The sequence below is a fragment of the Leptopilina heterotoma genome, unplaced genomic scaffold, assembly GCF_015476425.1.
Source record: "Leptopilina heterotoma isolate Lh14 unplaced genomic scaffold, ASM1547642v1 Lhet_101, whole genome shotgun sequence".
Classification (NCBI taxonomy): domain Eukaryota; kingdom Metazoa; phylum Arthropoda; class Insecta; order Hymenoptera; family Figitidae; genus Leptopilina; species Leptopilina heterotoma.
The window spans coordinates 871,427-891,104 of record NW_025110815.1 but is presented as its reverse complement, the minus strand read 5'-3'; the positions used below and the strand labels follow the sequence as shown (position 1 = coordinate 891,104).

The window sequence follows — 19,678 nt, the reverse complement described above, 5'->3', positions numbered from 1 at the left end:
GCAATTTTACTTTTTGGTTAATTAATTTCATTTAATTAAATGCTTTTGTATTTTGATTGAAAATTTTATTTTCGGTTAATAAATTTCATTTAATTAAATGCTTTTTGTTTTTTTTTTTGGAAATTATGTTTAAATTATTACATTCTTTTGATGAAATCAAAAAATCAAAATTTTGATGAAAATATAATTTTTCTGCTCAAAAATTGGATTCATTGAATAAAAAGAGATTATTACTTTTACCTGAATATCATATTGCATTGGAAGATTATTGATAATAAAAGGATTTCTAAGATTTGCGTAACTAATTGCCTTCTCCAAGGGGAAGCCTTTGCTGTGAAAGCTGATTAGACAGTCGACAATAGGCCAATTTTCTACAGGTTCCTGAAAAAGAAAAACAAGAAAATTAATTAATTTTTCAAGTCCAATAATTACTTCTATGAATTATTAATTTATTTAATTTATTTATTAATTTATAAATAAATAACGGATTTTAATTTAATTTTTCTTAATAACGGTTGATAATTGCACATTTTTCTCATTTTTTTCCCCGTATATTTATTTATAAATAAATAAATAAATTTTTGAAAAGTATTTTTTTTCCTTTTTTTTTCTTTTTTGTAAAAAAGTTGATTATTACCTTCAGAATAACGTCCTCGGCGAAAACAATAATTTTGATGTATTCAAATTCCTCGAGACGAGTTAAAATTTCCTTCATCGGTTTACTTTGAGATTTTTTGGCCATAGCACATATTCCCACCAAAACTTGCTTCCCCTCACCCTCGAGATCGCCCTGAAGGCAACCATCTTCACTAACACACCCGTCCGACAGTTCGCCCTGTAAAAAAAATTATTTTTTAATTAAAAAACAATTTTTAAAAAATATTTTTTCATTTAAAAGAAAAAGCAAATTTTTTTTTTGTCGATCGTCCTGTTGATCAAACAATTTTAATAAAGAAAAAAAAAGAATTAATGGATAATTAAAATTTCATTTACGTAGAATTTTTAACAATTAATTAATTAATAGGATTTTAATTAACAGAGGACAATTTTTATATTTTCACAAAAAAATGTAGAAAATATTTTTCAAAATATGAAAAAAAAAATGAATCCGACTTTTTGAGTTTATTAAGCTATTGCAGAGTCAATTTATTGACGCAGTAAAAATTACGGAAAAAATTGATTAATTTAATTGATTAATTAATTAATTATTAATTTAAACCGAAAAAATGTAGAAGTTTTCAAAATGTAAAAAAACCGTAAATTAGACTTAATTTCTCTAATTTAAAAAAAAAATGGTATAAATATTTTTCAAACGGGGAAAAAATACAATAATTCGACTTTTTGAGATTTTTAATTTAATTTTGTAACATAATTAATTTAATTAGTGGAGTAAATGATTAATTTTAATTAATTTCAAAAAAGAAGAAATTTGAAACTATTTTTTTTAAATTTAATTATTTTCTACAGATTTTTGTGAAAAATGTAATTTTTTATTCAAAAGAGGGAAATTTTTTTTATTAAGGCCCTTATTTTGAAAGTAATTTTACAGTGAAAATGTAATTTCAATCACTTTCATTAAACAATATGAGAGAGAGAAACATTAAAAGAATGAAGGCCAAATTGAAATTGCACGTAAAACACGCGAGTGATATAATTGACACAAGATGGTGTGACAGATTAATTAAATCTCTTAACAAGAATGTCTAAAGCGAGGCGAAATTAATTTTTAAATTCTTCTGAATAAATTTTTTTTGATTAATTTCAATTTTTTGTTACTACTATAATTTGTTTTTAAACAATTTCTGTTTATTTTTATTGTTCAATTTTTTCATGTCGGAAAAAATCTCGTTTTCAAAAGGAGTATAAATTTCCCCATTTAAATTAAATTAATTTTTGTAAATTAAATTATTAAATAAAATTAAACCAAGTTAAAAAATTCCAAATTAAATTGAATTGAAATGAATTGAATTTTATAAAATAAAATAAAATAAAAACAAATTTCCCAATTTGAATTGAATTGAAATTTGTAAAATAAAAAAATGGATAAAATAGAACAAAAATAAATTAACCAATTTGAATAAAAAAAAGAATAAATTTTTGCTTTTTCAAATTTTTTTCCAATGAATTTAAACAATAAATCAAACAATTCATAAAAAAATCAACATTTACAAAAACACCAAAAGAAATTAAAAAATAAAATTAATAACAAAAAAACTTTATACCAACACAAATAATTGACGTGAAATTCAATTGAAATATCCTTGAGAGAATGAAAAATTCGAAAATTCCATTTGACGAATGAATGAGAATTGTAAGAAACACGAATGTAAAATTCAATAAAAAAACAAAGAATGTGATAAATTTTGTAAAAAATAAATCGAATTCTTTGATTGTCATTCTCGAAAATAAATTTTCCTTTGCCAAACGATATCGTTTTAGCCGCATTTGAAACGTGAAATCAAAATTGAGAGTCAGGAAAAGTGTGAGAGAGAGAGAGATAGGAAACGAAAATAGAAAATTAATTATAAAATTTTAAACTGTCGAAAATGAGACAATTTAAAGCGAAAATAAATAATTATGTTCAATAAAAAACAATTTTCCGCGACACTAAATTTTATTTTCTTTTTGACATTTAACTCAAAGATGTTATTCCGAGCAACTAATTTTCTATTGCGTTAGAGAAATAATTTTGCCAAGAGGGACACACGGCATTTTGTATTCAAACTCTAAAACCGTATTATTACAAAAGCAGAGATTTCGCGGATAAAAGAGTCGAAAATCGTAACGACTTCTCTCTCCCACTCTCGCTCACTTTCTTACTCACACGTGTAGTTTATTTACAGAAAACAATGTCGATTTTTGTTACAATTTTTTTATTTTTTGGTAAAAAAATTATTTTTTAGTAAAACAATTTTTTTACTAGACTAGAAAATAATTTTCATACTGGACACGAATTTTTATAACTAAAAAATTATTTTTTCACTAAAAAATTATTTAATTGCTACAAAATTATTTTTTTGTTGCAAAATTATTTTTTTACTACAAAATTATTTTTTTACTAGACATTAGAAAATAATTTTCATACTAAAAAACAAATTAATTCACTAAACAATTATTTTATTGCTAAAAAATTATTTTATTACTAGAAAAGAAAATAATTTTCCTACTAGAAAATATTAATTTTTACTAGAAAATACTATTTTTACTAGAAAATATTTTTGCAATTCAAAATTTTTTTACTAGAAAATTATTTTTTACTACAAAATAAATTTTCAATCACAAACTTTTGAGTAAAAAAATTATGTTGTAGTAAAAAAATCAGTTTGTACTAGAAAATTGTGTTTTTCCTACAAAATAATTTATTTTACTAAGAAATATGTAATTTGTAAAATTATTTTGTAGTAAAAAAATTATTTTCTAGTATTTTCTAGAATGAAAATTAGTTTCTAAAATGAAAATTATTTTCAGTCAATAGCAAAATATATATTTTCGAGTAAAAAAATTATTTTCTACTAAAAAAATTAGTTTCTAAAATGAAAATTATTTTCAGACAGTAGTAAAATATTTAATTAGTTGTTCAAAAAATTATTTTCTACTAAAAAAAATAGTTTCTACGATGAAAATTATTTTCAGTCTATAGTAAAATATTTATTTTCTAGTAAAACAATTTTTTTTCTAGTATGAAAATTATTTTCAAGTAAAATAAATTATTTTCCGGTAAAACAATTTTTTTCTAGTAATAAAAATTATTTTCAAGTAAAAGTTATTTTACTAGAATAGTATTTTCATACTAGAAAATTATGTTTTTACTACGGAATAAATTTTTTCCTAGGAAATCATTTTTTTACTAAAAAATTTGTAAAATTGTAATAATATTTTGTAGTAAAAAATTATTTTATAGTAAAACAATTATTTTTTACTAAAAAAATTAGTTTCGAGAATGAAAATTATTTTCTAGTCTAGTAAAATATTTATTTTCTAGTAAAATATTTATTTTCTAGTAAAATATTTGTTTTCAAATAAAATATTTATTTTCTAGTAAAAAAAATTAGTTTCTGTCTATAGTAAAATATTTATTTTCTAGTAAAAAAAGTATTTTCTAAAATGAAAATTGTTTTCTATTCTACAGTAAATTATTTATTCTCTATTAAAATATTCATTTTCTATAGTAAAAAAATTATTTTCAATTAAGAAAATTAGTTTCTAAAATGGAAATTATTTTCTAGTAAAAAAAATTATTTTCTAGTAAAAAAAATTATTTTCTAGTAAGAAAAATTATTTTCTAGTAAGAAAATTCAGTTTCTAGTAAAAAAATTAGTCTCTAGAATGAAAATTATTTTCTACTCTATTAAAAAAAATCTTTTTTCTATTAAAAAAATGGTCTTCTAGCAAAACTATTATTTTTTAGTAAACAAATTTGACTAGAGTTGCACCTGTTTAAGAAAATCTATGTCAAGTATTAAAAGTATGTATGTAAAATCAATTGGCAGGTCACATACCAGCATTTGTGAAGCTGGCCACAACAAAGAGGTTCTGTAAATGTCATTACTAAAATATACACACCTCTATACCACCCCCCAAAAAAAAGAAGCTCTTGGAACTAAATTTAGAAACGCACGCAGACGGAAAGCGAACACTAAGTCAAAACATTTTCAAAAGCATGCGGTTTTAGAGAGATTATTATAATATAGAGAGAGAAAAAAAAACACCAAGGGGAAAAAAAATAAAAACAGGCGATAATAACACACGAGTAAAAAGCGTCTATACAAACTATATTGTAACGGTGATGCCAAACACACATTATGCAATTTTTCCGCTTTTGCTTTCATTGTACAATTTTGTTACGAATATTTTTCGTTATTAATAGACAAGACAATATTGTGAATTAAACTGTGAACACGGATTACGTAAAATTTTTTTCTCTTTTCTACCAACACTGACGTAGTGATAAAAAAAAATTTCTTTTTTAATATTTTAGCAATTAAATATTTGAATTTACGAATTTGTCTAATTTTGGGAATGTTTTTTTTACAAATTACAGCGAATATTATTTCTAGAAAAATTATTTTTGTAAATTTTGGCTGCAGTTTTTTAATTTTCAAATTTGGCAAATTTTGTAATTTTTTTTTACAAATTACTGTAAATAACGTTTTTGGAAAAATAATTTTTGAAGGAAAAAAAAAAATTTTCTTTTCCTAAAAAAATAATTTTTTTTATGAATGCAAAATGTAATTTATTTTTTCAGTTTACAAATTTTGGCGAATTTTGTAATTTTTTTCTCTAACCAATTGCAGTAAATAATATTTCGAGAAAAATAATTTTTAATAGGCAAACAAAAATTAGTGGATGCAAAATGCAATTTCTTTTTTAATTTACAAATTTTCTCATTTTTTTTCAAGTAATAGTAAAATAATGTTTTCTAGAAAAAAATAATTTTTGTAGGCAAAGAAAATTAGTGGATTTTGAAATAAAAAAAAAATTTTTGAGAATAAAAGTAAAAATAAAAGAAAAAATAAAATATTTGATAAATAAAATTAAAATTAAATTAAAAAAATTTTAAATTAAATAAAAAATTCAATTTTTTTATTTTTTCTTTAATCGTTAGTGATGAAATAAATTTACGAAAAATAAATAAACGAAAAAAAAAATAATATTAATAAATGAAAAAATAATAAATAGAAAATAAATTTAAAAACTTGCAAAAAATTGAAAAGACAAAAAATACTGAAAAAAAATGATTTAAAAACTTGTAAAAAAAACTGCAAAGATAAAAAATATTTACTCTGAGAAAATAATAAATTTTTCATAAATAAATAAAGGAAGAAAAAAATTCAGATGACAAGCGTAAATATTGTGAAAAATTTCATTGTGTAGACATAAAAAGCTTGTGAAAAATGAAAAAAAATGAGGACATTTTTTTGTCGATTATTTTTTGGACACTCGATTGATGAACGTAATTTATATTGATTTGATATTTATTTTGTTATTTAATTATTTTTTTTTTTGGTTCTTATTTTTTTAACGTACGAAACATTCATCACAGTAGCAGCATGCGTTGTAATCCTCGATATCCTCGTCATCTGTTGCAGATGCCGAACTTGCACTATTATTTCGGTGACGCCACTTTCTTAACCGCCACCAATCCTTCCACCAAGTCCACTCCATTGTTATGTTTTCTTAAATATAAATATAATTCAGACAATAACGTTCGATTTATTGTGTCCGGCATCACTTTTTCGCTTTTTTTCCTCTTCACTTTTCTTGGTTATTTATTATTATTTGTTTTGTTCACTCACTCAAGATTTTAAATTTGCAAAAAGAAACATACCTTCAAAATAATGTCGCAACACTAAGAAAATAATTTTTTGGTCAATTTTTTTTTTTTTTGCTTTAATTTAAAAAAATGTTTTTTTCATTATTAATTTTTTTTTTTTAATTATCTTTTTCTAAAAATTAATTTTTGTCATTATTTACTTTTTCCAAAAATTAATCTTTTCCATAATTAATTTTTTTCATAATTAACTTTTTCCAAAAATTAATTCTCATCATAATTAACTTTTCCCTAATTAACTTTTTTCACAATTAATTCTTTTCACAATTAACTTCTTCCACAATTAATTTTTTCCCTAATTAACTTTTTTAACGATTAATTTTTCTTCTAATTAACTTTCTCCACAATTAATTTTTTTCTCTGATTTACTTTTTCCACAATTAATTTTTTTCACTGATTAACTTTTTCCACAATTAATTTTTTCCCTAATTAACTTTTTCACTAATTAAGTTTTTCTTACAATTAAATTTTTCCTAATTAATTTGTTTCTTTAAAAACCATAAAAATTAAAATTTTCATTTTTCAAATAAAGAAAGAAGAATAAAGTAAAATTAAAAATTGCGAAAAGGAGAAAAAGGTGTTTTTATTCTAAAAATTCTTTTTCTAAATCTTTTAAAACAAAATTTAATCTCTTTTTTATTTATTTTTTAATTATCGATGAAAATGACATTGAATTTTTTATTATTTTTGTTATAAAATTTCTTTTTGTAAAAATTATTAATTTTTGTTAGAAAAAAAATTTTTTTTTCTTGAAAATTATTCATTTTTGTGAAAAAAATTTTCTTTTTTTATGAAAACAATTTTATTTTTTGCGTTTTTGAATTGTAAAGATTGAAATTGAAAGGAACATTAATCAATATTATTAAAAGAAGAAAAAAATAATACCGACAATCGAGTGAATGCGTTTTGTGATGTGAATGAAAGTTAGATATGAATTATACTGACATTTTTAATAAATCACCTTCGGTTTATTTCAAGACGAAACGATTCAGCAAGTTTAATGTACTTTGAAAATTTATTATTTATAAGTGAGCGCGTTTTCTCTTATCAGTTCAAGTCTCGTGACAGTAATGTTGAAAATATATAAATGAACGCACGTTTTCAGCCAAGGTTTATTTTGTGTTAATGAAAGATGACTTAATTAACTTTTGTTTTTTACTTTGCTTATTAGAAAAATTACATTTCATTCGCGGTCATTAATTTCGCGAATCTTTTTTTGTTCATTTGCATTTTATTTTGTTTGTTTGTTTATATTTTATTTCGTATTAAAAATGATTAATTAATTATTAATTTTTACATTTTTAATAAATTTTTTTATGATTTTTAATTTTTCTTTATTATTATTGAATAATTTATTTAAATCTGTTTATTATTATTAAATAAGTATTAAATAAAATAAAAATTATTTAACAAATAAATTGAAAATAATAGTAATAATAATTAATAATAATAATAATTTTTATTATATTATATTGAAAATAGAATTTAAAAAAAGAACAATAATAATAAAAATATGGATAAAAAGAAATAAACAAAATTGGAAAAATGAACTGAACAAATGTACGGAATTATTTTACTCACAAAAAAAAATTGTTTCAACTTGACAAGAGAGAGAGCAAAAAATGAAGAATGCCAAGTTGAGAATAATTTAACGAACGTAATATTTTTGTTTTTATTGTTTTATTATATAACTCTAACAATCGTTTTGAAATATTTCATAGAAATTCTCAAAAAAAGAAGAAAAATAATAACTAAGAACTAAAAAATTCGTAATTATATTTTAGAAAAATTTTTTCCTTGCCTTTTTTTTGTTTTCTTTTTTAATCTAAAGAACAGAAAATAATAAACAAAATTTACAAAAGGACAGTTTTTAATACAATTCAAAATTTATAAGAGCACTGCGAGAATGTGAGTCACGAATTTTATGAATCATGTAAAATTTTTCATGCACTCTTGTGAAACGAATTTATAAAAAGACATAATAAAATCGAGAAAACAAAATTTTGACTATAAATGGAAAAATTGTTTGTGAAGTTTTTTCTTTTTGTGCAACTGATTAAAAATTAATTCATCTTTATACAAATTTTGAATTTCAGTTTTATATACAATAATTCTTTTTCTATTATTTTTATTCAAATAATTTTTTTTTCATTTTTTTATTCAAATTTTTTTATTATTCTTATTATTATTATTATTATTATTTACATAAGTTTGTTTATTTATTTCAAAATTTATATTATAAATTACTGTCATTATTTTTATTATTGTCATTTCTGTGATTACACTAAATTTTTATTAATTAAAATTTACTTTATTAAATTGATTTGAAATTGGAAAAATAATAATGATTTTCATTATTATTGAGAAATTATTTAAAAGAAAAAATAACGAAAGAGAAAGTATTAAATTTTTATTAATTGAAATTCAATTTTCTGAATTTAGTCGAAAATTGAGAAAATTTGCTACAAAATAAAAGAAATTTGGAAAAAAATAACGGAAAAAGAAACATCAAATTTTTTTTAAAAAATACAAGAAAAAAATATAATTAAATTTTAATTAACTGAATTTAGTCGAAAATTCAAAAAAAAAAAAATGAAGGGAAAGTAAGAATTAAAAATTTCAGTAATAAAAATTTGATTTACTAATTATTTTAGTCAAAAATTGAAAAAAAATTTGAAAAGTAAAAATGAAAATTTTCATTAATAAAAATTCGATCTACTGATTGTGAAAATTGAAAAAGAAATTTGAAGAACTATGAAAAAGGAAAAAAAGTAAGAGAAAAAATCGAATAAAGTTACATTGGAGATAAATAAAAATCCTTCATATTTAACAAGCTTCTGCATTAATCATGACGCTGAGCTCGTAAAAATAGTCTAATAGTAAGCAGATGTGCACATGGTGACTGATTAACACTCCTTTCTGATTGTTTACAATATTTGCAAGAAGCAAAAAAAAAGTCGACTTTTATTTTCAATAATATTTTAACCAAAAAATAATTTTGATAATATTTAGGAATTAAATTTGAAAATTTGTTTCTCCCTTTTTTTTGCAAATTTGAAAAAATATCACCATCGCGTATTTAGAGATTTTTGTTTTTTACTCAAATGCGAGAGATAAGAGTAAATGCAATGTTACATGCACGAGTATCAATGGAGAACTAATTCATGATTCCTCCAATGTTGCACTGCCTCTATTAATAAGGACAAGTGCGTGTGAGTATATCGACAAACGTGGGTAAATAAATATAGACTCTTTTAAACAAAGGAAAATTCTCTCAATTTACGAGACTCACTATTCTCAACACTCCAAATTGAGAATCATTTTTCCCCTCATATTTCGAAAACAGGAAGTTTGGGAAATTAGTAAATTTTGAAAGATTAATAGGTAAATTTGATTTCAATATTTTGGCAAAATTTATCAATTCGATTTGAGAAAAATAAGGAGAAAATTTAATTTGGTTTATTATTATTTGTATTTTTGTCAGTTTTTACTTTTTCCTATTTTCTCCTTTTTCAATTATTTTTTTCGATTTTTAAATTTTGTCAATTTTATTTAAAAAATAAAGAGATAATTTAATTTCATTTATTATCTTTTGTTGTTTGGTAGTTTTTGTATTTTTGTCAGTTTCTATTTTTTTTCTTGTTTTCTTCTTTTTACATGTTTTTCTTAGATTTTTAATTGTGGCGAAGAATTAATTTTTTTATAGACAAAAAAAACAGAAAGATTTTTTAAAAAAAGCCTGTTTTTTTGTAAAGAATGAATTTAATTTTTATGATTTTATTTTCACAAAAAAAAACCCCTAAAAAACATGAAAAAAGAAGAAATCAAGACAAAAAATGAAATAAAAATGCCAAAAATACAAAAATTACCAAAACAAAAAAAAATAATAAACCAAATTAAATTTTCTCTTTATTTTTCAAATCAAATTACTAAATTTTGACAAAATTTTGAAATAACAAAAAAAATACTGAGAAAACAAGAAAAAATAAAATAAAAACTGACAAAACTACCAAAAAATAATAAATAATAAACTAAATTTTGGTTTGTTTGTTTGTTGAAAAGTAAAAAAAAATTCAATTTCCAAAAATAGGGGAAACATTTTTTGTCTTATTTTTTATCTATTTATATTTATTTTATACTTTGTAATTTCTTTATTTTTATTAGTGTTTATTTTTTTCTTGTTTTCTTCTTTATTTGATTTTCTTGTTTCTTTTTCGTTTTTTTAAATTTTTGGTTTCTTTTTGGTTTTTTTCTTGCGAAGAGTGAATTTATTTATTTTTTTTTTTTGCTGGCCAGTCCTCAAAGTTAGTTGAGTGAATAAAATACTTTGTTTGTTAAAAAATAAAAAAGAATTCTGGTACTTCACACGAAAATAATAATCTCCACTCTTTAATAATAATAATCTCGAATCTGTTGATTGCCTCGCTTCTCATCCGATACATTTTTCACGATAGATAATCCCACTCACAATATTTACACTGATTATGCCGTTTACTTAGGTGTTACGAAGTCTAGATAAACCAGATTTTTACAAACTTCTATTTATGCATTAGGAAATTTAAATAGAAAAATAGTAAATAAATTTAGCATTTCAAAATTATATTTGCCAATTATCTATACCAAAAACAGTCATTTTTTCAAATTTCGAGTAATAAATTCGTCTCAATTCATAAAAATTGTAATTTAATTTTTAAATAAAAATTACATCGAGAAAAAATTATATAATATTCAATTTTTCAATTCGAAAAAACAAACAAAAGGTTTTTGTTTTATCTTAATTGTCTGTTATAAAAACCGGTTTGAAAAAAAGAACTGGAAATTTTATAACTTTTTGATTTTGTATTCGTATAGAAAAAAAAAATTTTCAAATCATTTATCTCTCGAGATGAGCGAATGCAAATTTGAATTCTCATCTCGTATGCTTCTTCACTATCGTTAAGTAACGAATCATATCCGGGTAAAATATTTTTTTCAATTTTTCATCTTAGTAATTATCATTATTTGGAATTAATAATTAATAATTGCTTTTGATTAATTCGTTTGTCAATATTCTTTGAGAAAATTTTAATTTCAATTTAATTCAATTTTACACCCTTTTTAGTAAATTAAATTTTAATTAATCCGCTAAAAAGGGTGTGAAATTGCATCACATTGAATGAAAAAGAATTTTACTGTAATATTTTTTGAATTGGTGTAAACAATTTTTTGTTATTTATTTATTCGTTATAAAATTAAATTAATTCAATAGGACCTCGAGAAACATAGTTATAGTAAATAAATAAATTAATGATAAATGTAGAATATTTCTTTATTTTTTCGTTATAAACCGAAATAATTAATAAATTATTTATTCGTTATAAGACGAAATAAATTATAAATACACAATAACTAATATTTATTTATTTATTCGTTATAGAATAAAATTAGAGAAAACTACGTGTAGAATTGTGAAAAGCAACTCGAAATTTGAAAGAAGACTAATATTTAAACAATTAATAAGCAAAAAGTTTTTTAAACCATTTAAATTAAGAAGCTCACAATAAGAGAGTTTGTTAAAACAAACATTATTTCTACCCTTTAAGTATAAAAAATCATAAAATTCCCGTGCAAAGAAAATTTCTAAATTACAATCTCAAGCTAAGAATGTAGAAAAAATTTCTATAAAATTGAAATTTATGAAATTTATGCATATTGAAAAATTTCTAATTTTCAATAGAATTTGAAATTTTTATCAACTCACCCGAGTGGATCCTAGAAAAATAGAAGTGTTGGGATCTACAAGGGCTGGGACTGTATTACCGTCTCCTACGTAGAATATCGGTCGATTTGCGCTCCGAAGACCCTAGAATTTTATTTCAAAATAATTTTCCAAAAAAATTTCAAGTTTCTAAAATTTAATTAAAAAATATAATTAAGTACCTGATAGCCATGTTCCAGTTCAGTGTAAGACATGTCAGAAAGAGTTTCATTGATGAAAGAACTGTTCCACACTTTCAGGAGTAAAAAATATTCCCTTTCTCTCTTTCTCTTCTCAAGAAACTAAAATCTTTCCTAAAAAAAAAAAATTAAAATTACTTTCAAGGTAATATTTTTAGTCAGGACATTAATTGTCTAAAATCAATTTTTTACTATCAACTTTCCTTTCTCAATTGTTGAATAATTTTCAAAATTCTGTCACATCTTTCTAGATAGTTGTACACAAAAAGAAAATTCCTCTTTACAAAGACATCGAAATTCCTAATATATTTCGTAAAAATTAAATTTGATATTGCTTTTTGAGTTCCGAATAAATTTCAAAAGTAAAAAAATGTTGCTATTTTTTTATATTATGTCGAATTTTAGTTCCTTTAAACAATAAGATTTACTATTCAAAAATTTGAAAAAGTGGGAAATGCGCACAAATAAAATATGTGTCCATTCATAATAATGAAAATCGATTCAGGGGTGAAATCGTTTTTCAAACCACACACACAGACACAAAATTCTACGTCGCAGATTATCGACCCAGTTATATTTAAAATGCGGAATTTTATTGAGAGAGAATAGAAGTGTCACTGTAGTTAGATGAGTATAGTATTATTGAGGACATCAATTAAACCGAATAAATGAGTCTATTTTTCAAAAAAAGCAGTCGACAATCAAAAGCAATAATCTCAACAGTGGAATAAATGAAAATATTTAACAACTAAATTTTACTACTTTACAATGTCAGAAGCAAATGACAACTTACCTTTATTATCAGAAATACGTTGATAATTGTATTCTCTCCAATTCACAAGTCAAAATAATAATCTTTTTTTCAATTGAGCCAAAATATATCTTGATAAACAGCTTTTGAATTTGTCAATATCACTTTAGCACCGACATTTTGTTGAATATGAAACAAACACGGAACGACGGTCCGTATTCCGAAACGTGGTTTTCCACTTTTTGGCGCGAAAAAATTAAATTGATTTGACTAATTATTTAATTAATATAAATTATTTTTCTATCATTTATTTATTTTACTATATATATGCATGAGTTTTTTTTTATTTGTTTATTTTTTATTTTCTTATTGTAAATTATTATTATTATACATTTTGATACACTTTTCAAAATGGCACTTGACACTTTATGTTATCTTTTTATATAATAGTTTGCATTATTTATCAAACTTATTTGATAAAAAACTAAACAATATCTTTTTAAATGATTTACAATCATATTCCAGTAATAAAACTAAATTAATCATTGCTTTAATTAATTAATTTAGGTAAAAAAAAGTTAGTTCCGGGTTTGTCCGCAAGATATATAGGTAGATGTCGCCCCAAAAAATGTCGTTTTTTGGTAGTTTTTGAGTTTTCCATGTAATTCACCTTCGTCGAAACTAGCACTCTCATTGGCTGGATTCAAATTTGCGCGGGGACTAGAGCCAATCATAGCGACTCCTGTGGAAACGCACCTTTAGGCTTTATATTACTCTCATTGGCCTGCTGAATCCCCGCGCAAATTTGAATCTGACCAATGAGAGTGCTAGTTTCGACAAAGGTGAATTTGCATGGAAAAGTCAAAAACTACCAAAAACTGCCATTTTTTGGGGCGACATCTACCTATAACTTGCGGGCAAACCCGGAACTAACGTTTTTTTACCTAATTTAATTAATTAAAGTAATTATTAATTAGTTTTATTACTGGAATATGATTGCAAATCATTTAGAAAGATATTATTGAATTTTTTATCAAATAATATTGTTAATATAATGAAGAATATTATAAAGTGTGTAAAGTGCGCAAATTTGTAAACAACCTAACCTCTAAAAATGACAGATCACGTGATTCTTTATTTAAGAAAACAACGTTTTTTATTTTCGAAACTTATTATTCTTTGCGAAAATGAGTATTATTTCTAAACAAAAGTGTTCAGATGGAATTAACGTATAAATTGGTTCATAACGAAGAAGAAAATCTTATTCATTAAAAAAGAGACAATTTTAAAAATATGTAAGTAAAAAAAATTACTATCCCATTTGTTGTTATATTTATTACAATTTCGTTATTAATTATTAAATTAATTAAAATGCCAAATTATTAATGATTTATATTATATTTAAATGATAATTGAAAATTATAAAAATAATTAAATTCTTCTTAGAATTTTATAACATTTTTAGAAAATAATTAAATTCATCTTAGAATTTTATTACCATTTTCTAAAATAATTTAATTCATTCAAGGAATTTTATTATAATATAGAAAATAATTGAATTCTTTCAAAAACTTTCTTTAATTTATTGAATGTAATCGATTTTGTTAATAATTGTATTAATAATTTTACTTTTAAAATTTTATTAAAATTATTGATAAAAAATTTAACTCTTTTAGACAATTTTATTAGATTTTATTTTATATGTCTTCAATTTTATTATGTTTTTGTACATAATTAAATTCTTTTGAAGAATTTTTTAAAGTTTTTTTGAAAATAATGTATTTTTTTGAATAATTTTAATTGAAAATAATAAAAATAATTGAATTAAACAAAGAATTACTTTCAACTTTCTAAAATAATCGTGTCTGTTGATAGGTAATTGTAATTAAATATTTGATTATTAAAGTTTATTAAAATTGTATTGAAAATAATTGAATTTCTGAAAAGAATTTTATTATTATTTATAATTATAATTAATTCTTGCTATGAATTTTACTATTTATAAAAAAATTGAATTTATTTCGAAGGATTTATTGAAATTTCAGAAAATGATTGAATTTTTTTTTTGAAAAATATAATTAAAAATTTATTTAAAATTGAATTCTTTTATGAAATTTTATTAAAATTGTGTATTAAAAATAATTTAATTTTTGCAAAGATTTTATAACGAATTAAAAAAAAATTAAATTTTTTCGTGAAATTTTATTGAAAATAATAAAAATTTTAGCAAAGATTTTACTATTTAAAAAAATAATTGAATTCTTGAAGTTTATTAAAATTGTATTGAAGATAATTGAATTTCTGAAAAGAATTTTATTATTTATAATTTAATTCTTGCTATGAATTTTACTATTTATAAAAATAATTGAATTTTTTCTAAAAATATTATTAAAAATAATTTTTAAAAAATTGAATTTATGAAATTTTATTAAAAATAATTTTTTTGATTTTTTGAAAATTTCATGCAACCGGGTTTATTTTCTTAAATTTATCAATTTTTAATTTATTATGCGTTTATTTTGTATTTTCTTTTTTACAAAATATTTGAAAATTGTTATTTTCTAAAAATTTTTATTCCTTTTCACTTTTTTTTTCGTAAAAAAGAAATTAAATTTCGAAAAATGTCTTCTAGTATTTAAAAAGAATACAAAATTACGATTACAGTTCATATAAACAGTAGTGTATAGCTAAATTTACATATTATTATTATCGTAAAAAAACAGTTTACGAATTATTGTAAAATTTGTGAGAATATTTCTAAATACTTAAAAAACTTTGTGCTTACATTTCCTAAGCATAATTATAATAATTAATAGATCGATACTTGAAAAAGAAATCTTTCGATAATAAATAAATTTGTTAATTAATCAAATGACAAAAATAAATCTATATAATTATCATAAAAATGGAAAATTGAAAAAAATCTATCTACATAATTTTTCTATAATATTAAATAATTTTCTAATTGGATGGCTCTATATCTTAATTGTATGTAAAAAAAAACAAATGCATTGTAGTTGAGCTACAATAAAAAAATAATAATCTCACGGATATTTTAAATTTTTATATGTAAGTGTGTGATTGAATGCTGGGATTTTAATCGTAATCTTTCTCGAAACGATCATCATGACCCCAGACTTTACTTGAGCTATTTTGTTTTGATGACCAAACTTGTTCGTCGGTTAATTTATCCTTTTTTCCACGCGGCGATTTTTTCATATTTCTCGGATCCGTTGCACCCGATCCACGAATTGCTCGCGGTACATTTCCACTATTCACTGGTCGTTCGTTATTAATAACACGTCTTAAATCTTGTTTAACGATATTATCCGTCTTTGACGGCGCTTTCATTAAAATTCCAATAGAATCAGTCGATTTTGTTTCATTTTTCACTGGAACAGTGTCTTGATCACCGTCTGGAAATTGGAAATGGAAAAATTATTACCGGTTCTGATTTGAATTCAGAATTTACATACTTTTTTCTCTTACCTTCGATTTGATTTTTTATTTTTGTATTCACAGTGAGAAGATCTGTGTATCGTTGAATACTTTTGAATGTTGATATTCCAAGTTGTCCGACGTAGAAATTTTGTAACTCACCCGAGAGAGGATTATATCTTTGATTAGCGAGATCAATTAAAAATAAAAGCATTCCACGTGATCGTGGACTTAAATTACGATTAATAATCACAATCTTCACCGATTCTACGAAACTCTCTAATTGCTTTTGATTTTCCTCGTAAATCTTTCGGCCGTTTATTGAAATCTAAAAATTTGATGAATGTTTGTCATTTCAGGGGAAATTTTTAAATGTTAAAATTAATAATTTTTTTATATTTATATTTCTTTATTTATTATTATTTTGTAAATTGAAAAATGTTCTATTTTCAAGAATAAACATTAATTTTTGAATGATTACAGATTTTAAATTTAAAGAATTCACTTATTAAGTACATAGTATTAAATATTCTTGATTATTATTATTCGAAAATTCTAATAAAATTTGTCCCAAGAATTTCATTATTCTCATAAATAATAAAATTCTTTAGAGCAATTCAATTATTTTCAATACAACTTTAATAAAATTTCTCGAAAGAATTCAATTATTTTTATAAATTGTAAACTTCATGACAAGAATTCAATTATTTTTGTAAATAATAAAATTCTTCTGAGAAATTCAATTATTTTCAATACAATTTTAATAAAATTTTTAGGAAAAAATTCAATTATATTCAAAATAATTTTAATAAAATTTCTCTAACAGGTTCAATTATTTTTAAAAGTTGTAATAAAATTTTTCTAAACATTTCAATTATTGTTCTCAAAAGTTTTTAATAAAATTCTTTATAAATTTCAATTATTTTCCAAATTATCAATTAAAATTATTTTAAAAAATTACATTATTTTTACGAATTTTAATGAAATTCATAAAAAAATGTAATTATTTACAAAAAGTCTAATGAACTTGTTTAAAAGAATTTCATTTTCTATGAATAATTTTAATATAATCCAATATGAAAATTATTAATTACAATTATTAATAATTATTAATTATTAATTATTTTTAATAACAAACACGATTATTTTGAAAAACTTAAACAAAATTCTTCATAAAATTCAATTACTTTCAAAATTTTCATTAAAACTTATTGAAAAAAACTCCACTATTTTCAAGAATATTGAAATAAATTCTTAAAAACAATTCAATTATTTTAAACAATTTTAATAAAAATCTTTTCAAGAATTAAATTAATTTTAATACAATTTTAATTACATTTTCTCGAAAGAATTCAATTATTGTCAAAAATGTTGATACAATTCTTGAAATTAATTCAATTATTTTCAAATTCTTGAATAGAATTTTATTAAAACTATTTTAAATAATTGAATCCCTACGAAAAAATTTATTATTTCTATAAATAATTGAATTTTTGCAAAATTTTAAAAAATAAGTGAATTTTTGAGAAGAATTTTATTAAAATTGTTTTTGAAATAATTGAAATCCTGTGAAAAATTTACAATTTATTAATATTATTGAATTCTTTCGAAGAATTTAAAAAACATGTTTAAAAATAATTTAATTTTCCCTAAAATTCAATTAATATTTTATTTAAAATAATTGAATTCCGTAGCGAAAATTTAATTATTTATGAAAATAATTTAATTCTTGAATTGAATGTTATTAAAAGTTTTTTGAATAATTGAACTTCTGTGAAAAATTCAATTATTTTTAAAAATAATTGAATTTTTCACAGAATTTTTACATGATTTTTAAAAATAATTGAAATTTTCGAAGAAATCTTCAAACCGGAATACAACGATTATTAATATTGATTTCTAAAAAAAATAGTTTGAGATTTTGAATATAAAATTAAGTTTTGTTTATATTTAAATAAAATTACCTGCGTTGTGACGAGTTCAATATCAATTTCCTCACAAATATCGAGTAAAATTCTCATATAATGAAGCAATGGCTCTTCGAGAATTCTCAATGGTAGTGATGCGATTCTAAGTCGATTGTAAACCTCTCCCAGTAGTGATGTTGCATTTCGAAATTGAAATAAACTCTTCTTTTTTATTTCCTCATGATCTGAAGTATAAAAATATTACGAGAGTTGAGATAATAAAATGGAAAAAAGAGAGGCTCTGAATTATTTTTGAAATCTACACTCACTCATATATGTATTTTGTAGTGCTCTCATTAAAGCAATTTGCAATTTACCACCGTCACTGGTCTCTAAGGAATAAATTGTTTTGTCACTAAAAACGATAGCGAACTTAATTCCAAATTCTCGATCGTCCATAGCACGTTCGTAAAGTTCATCGAACACTTCCCTGAAGCAAAGAAAATTAATTAAATAACAATAAACAATAAAATTTAGTGACAAAAAATTAATTAAAATTAAATAAATAAATATAAATAAACAATAAACTTTAGTTTCAGTTAAATTTCATTAAATTTAATTTAGTGACAAAAAAGTTAAATAAAAATAAACAATAAAATTTAGTTCGAGTTAAATTTAATAAAATTTAATTTAGTGACAAAAAAATTAAATAAAATTAAATAAATAAAAATAAACTATAAAATTTAGTTTAGTTTAATCAAAAGAAAAGTCTGTTACTTCAATTTGTTACTCTTCGCAGCGTCGAGTAGAATTTTTTCCATTTCATGAACTTCGATGTCCGTTGGATATTCACTAATTTGTAATTGATCAATTAATTTCAAAATCTCATTGGATTCGTCATTTTTTAATGGTTTCGGTGAGAAAGTTTCAGTACTTTGTCCCGGTCGTTTGAGCATTTGATCATTTCGAAACCCTCTACCTCGACCTGCCATTTCGTTATTATACTGAAAGAAAAATAAAAAAAACAGTCACTTTTTTTCCTCATTTATAATCATTTCTATTATTAGGAATTACATTCAAAAAATTAATTTTTTAAAACAAGTTGTTGTGAATTGTATTTTTATCGATTTCAACCGGTAAAATAAAGCATACTTTTAACGGTATTTAATTTTCTCTGTTACAATAAATTAAAATACCGTTTTTTTAATATATTTGACATTTAACTATTAAACTTGTTCGAAAAAAGATTATTGTCCTCTTCGAAAACTAAATCTATTTTATGTTTTCAATGAAAGGAAATCGGTTTAAAATGAG

General features: G+C 21.7%; 2 protein-coding genes across 15 annotated transcripts in view; both read right to left on the bottom strand.

The window, feature by feature from the left end:
• The window catches only part of LOC122499950 (inositol hexakisphosphate and diphosphoinositol-pentakisphosphate kinase 2), a 40,694-nt gene extending 27,494 nt beyond the window's left edge, over positions 1-13,200 (bottom strand). For 4 of the 14 annotated variants that reach the window (XM_043608606.1, XM_043608587.1, XM_043608569.1 and 1 more), the window contains exons 1-3: positions 6,028-6,355; positions 638-835; positions 241-381 (exon numbers count right to left, since the gene is read on the bottom strand). In XM_043608606.1, coding sequence (XP_043464541.1) covers positions 241-381; positions 638-835; positions 6,028-6,165 — 477 coding nt within the window. In that variant the 5' untranslated portion in view covers positions 6,166-6,355. Of the gene's footprint in view, positions 1-240; positions 382-637; positions 836-6,027; positions 6,356-12,071; positions 12,174-12,250; positions 12,383-13,061 lie in introns of those variants that run through there. The other 10 variants (XM_043608558.1, XM_043608609.1, XM_043608602.1 and 7 more) reach the window with 5 other exon arrangements.
• Positions 13,201-15,645: 2,445 nt separating this feature from the next.
• On the bottom strand, positions 15,646-19,579 carry LOC122500071. Its single transcript, XM_043608796.1, has 6 exons — positions 19,561-19,579; positions 19,142-19,368; positions 18,694-18,854; positions 18,422-18,609; positions 16,509-16,785; positions 15,646-16,435 (listed from the first exon to the last, which is right to left on the bottom strand). Exons 2-6 carry the CDS (start codon positions 19,354-19,356, stop codon positions 16,116-16,118), a joined length of 1,161 nt encoding a protein of 386 aa, XP_043464731.1. The 5' UTR covers positions 19,357-19,368; positions 19,561-19,579; the 3' UTR covers positions 15,646-16,115.
• Positions 19,580-19,678: the final 99 nt, after the last annotated feature.

Bases quoted from the DNA above. Each gene is read 5' to 3' on its own strand.
- LOC122500071 (XM_043608796.1), bottom strand. From the start codon at position 19,356: ATGGCAGGTCGAGGTAGAGGGTTTCGAAATGATCAAATGCTCAAACGA. The intron at 16,786-18,421 runs GTAATTTTATTT...TCAAATTTTTAG, and splicing joins TTGAACTCGTCACAACGCAG to ATTTCAATAAACGGCCGAAA. The intron at 16,436-16,508 runs GTAAGAGAAAAA...TCCAATTTCCAG, and splicing joins AATAAAAAATCAAATCGAAG to ACGGTGATCAAGACACTGTT.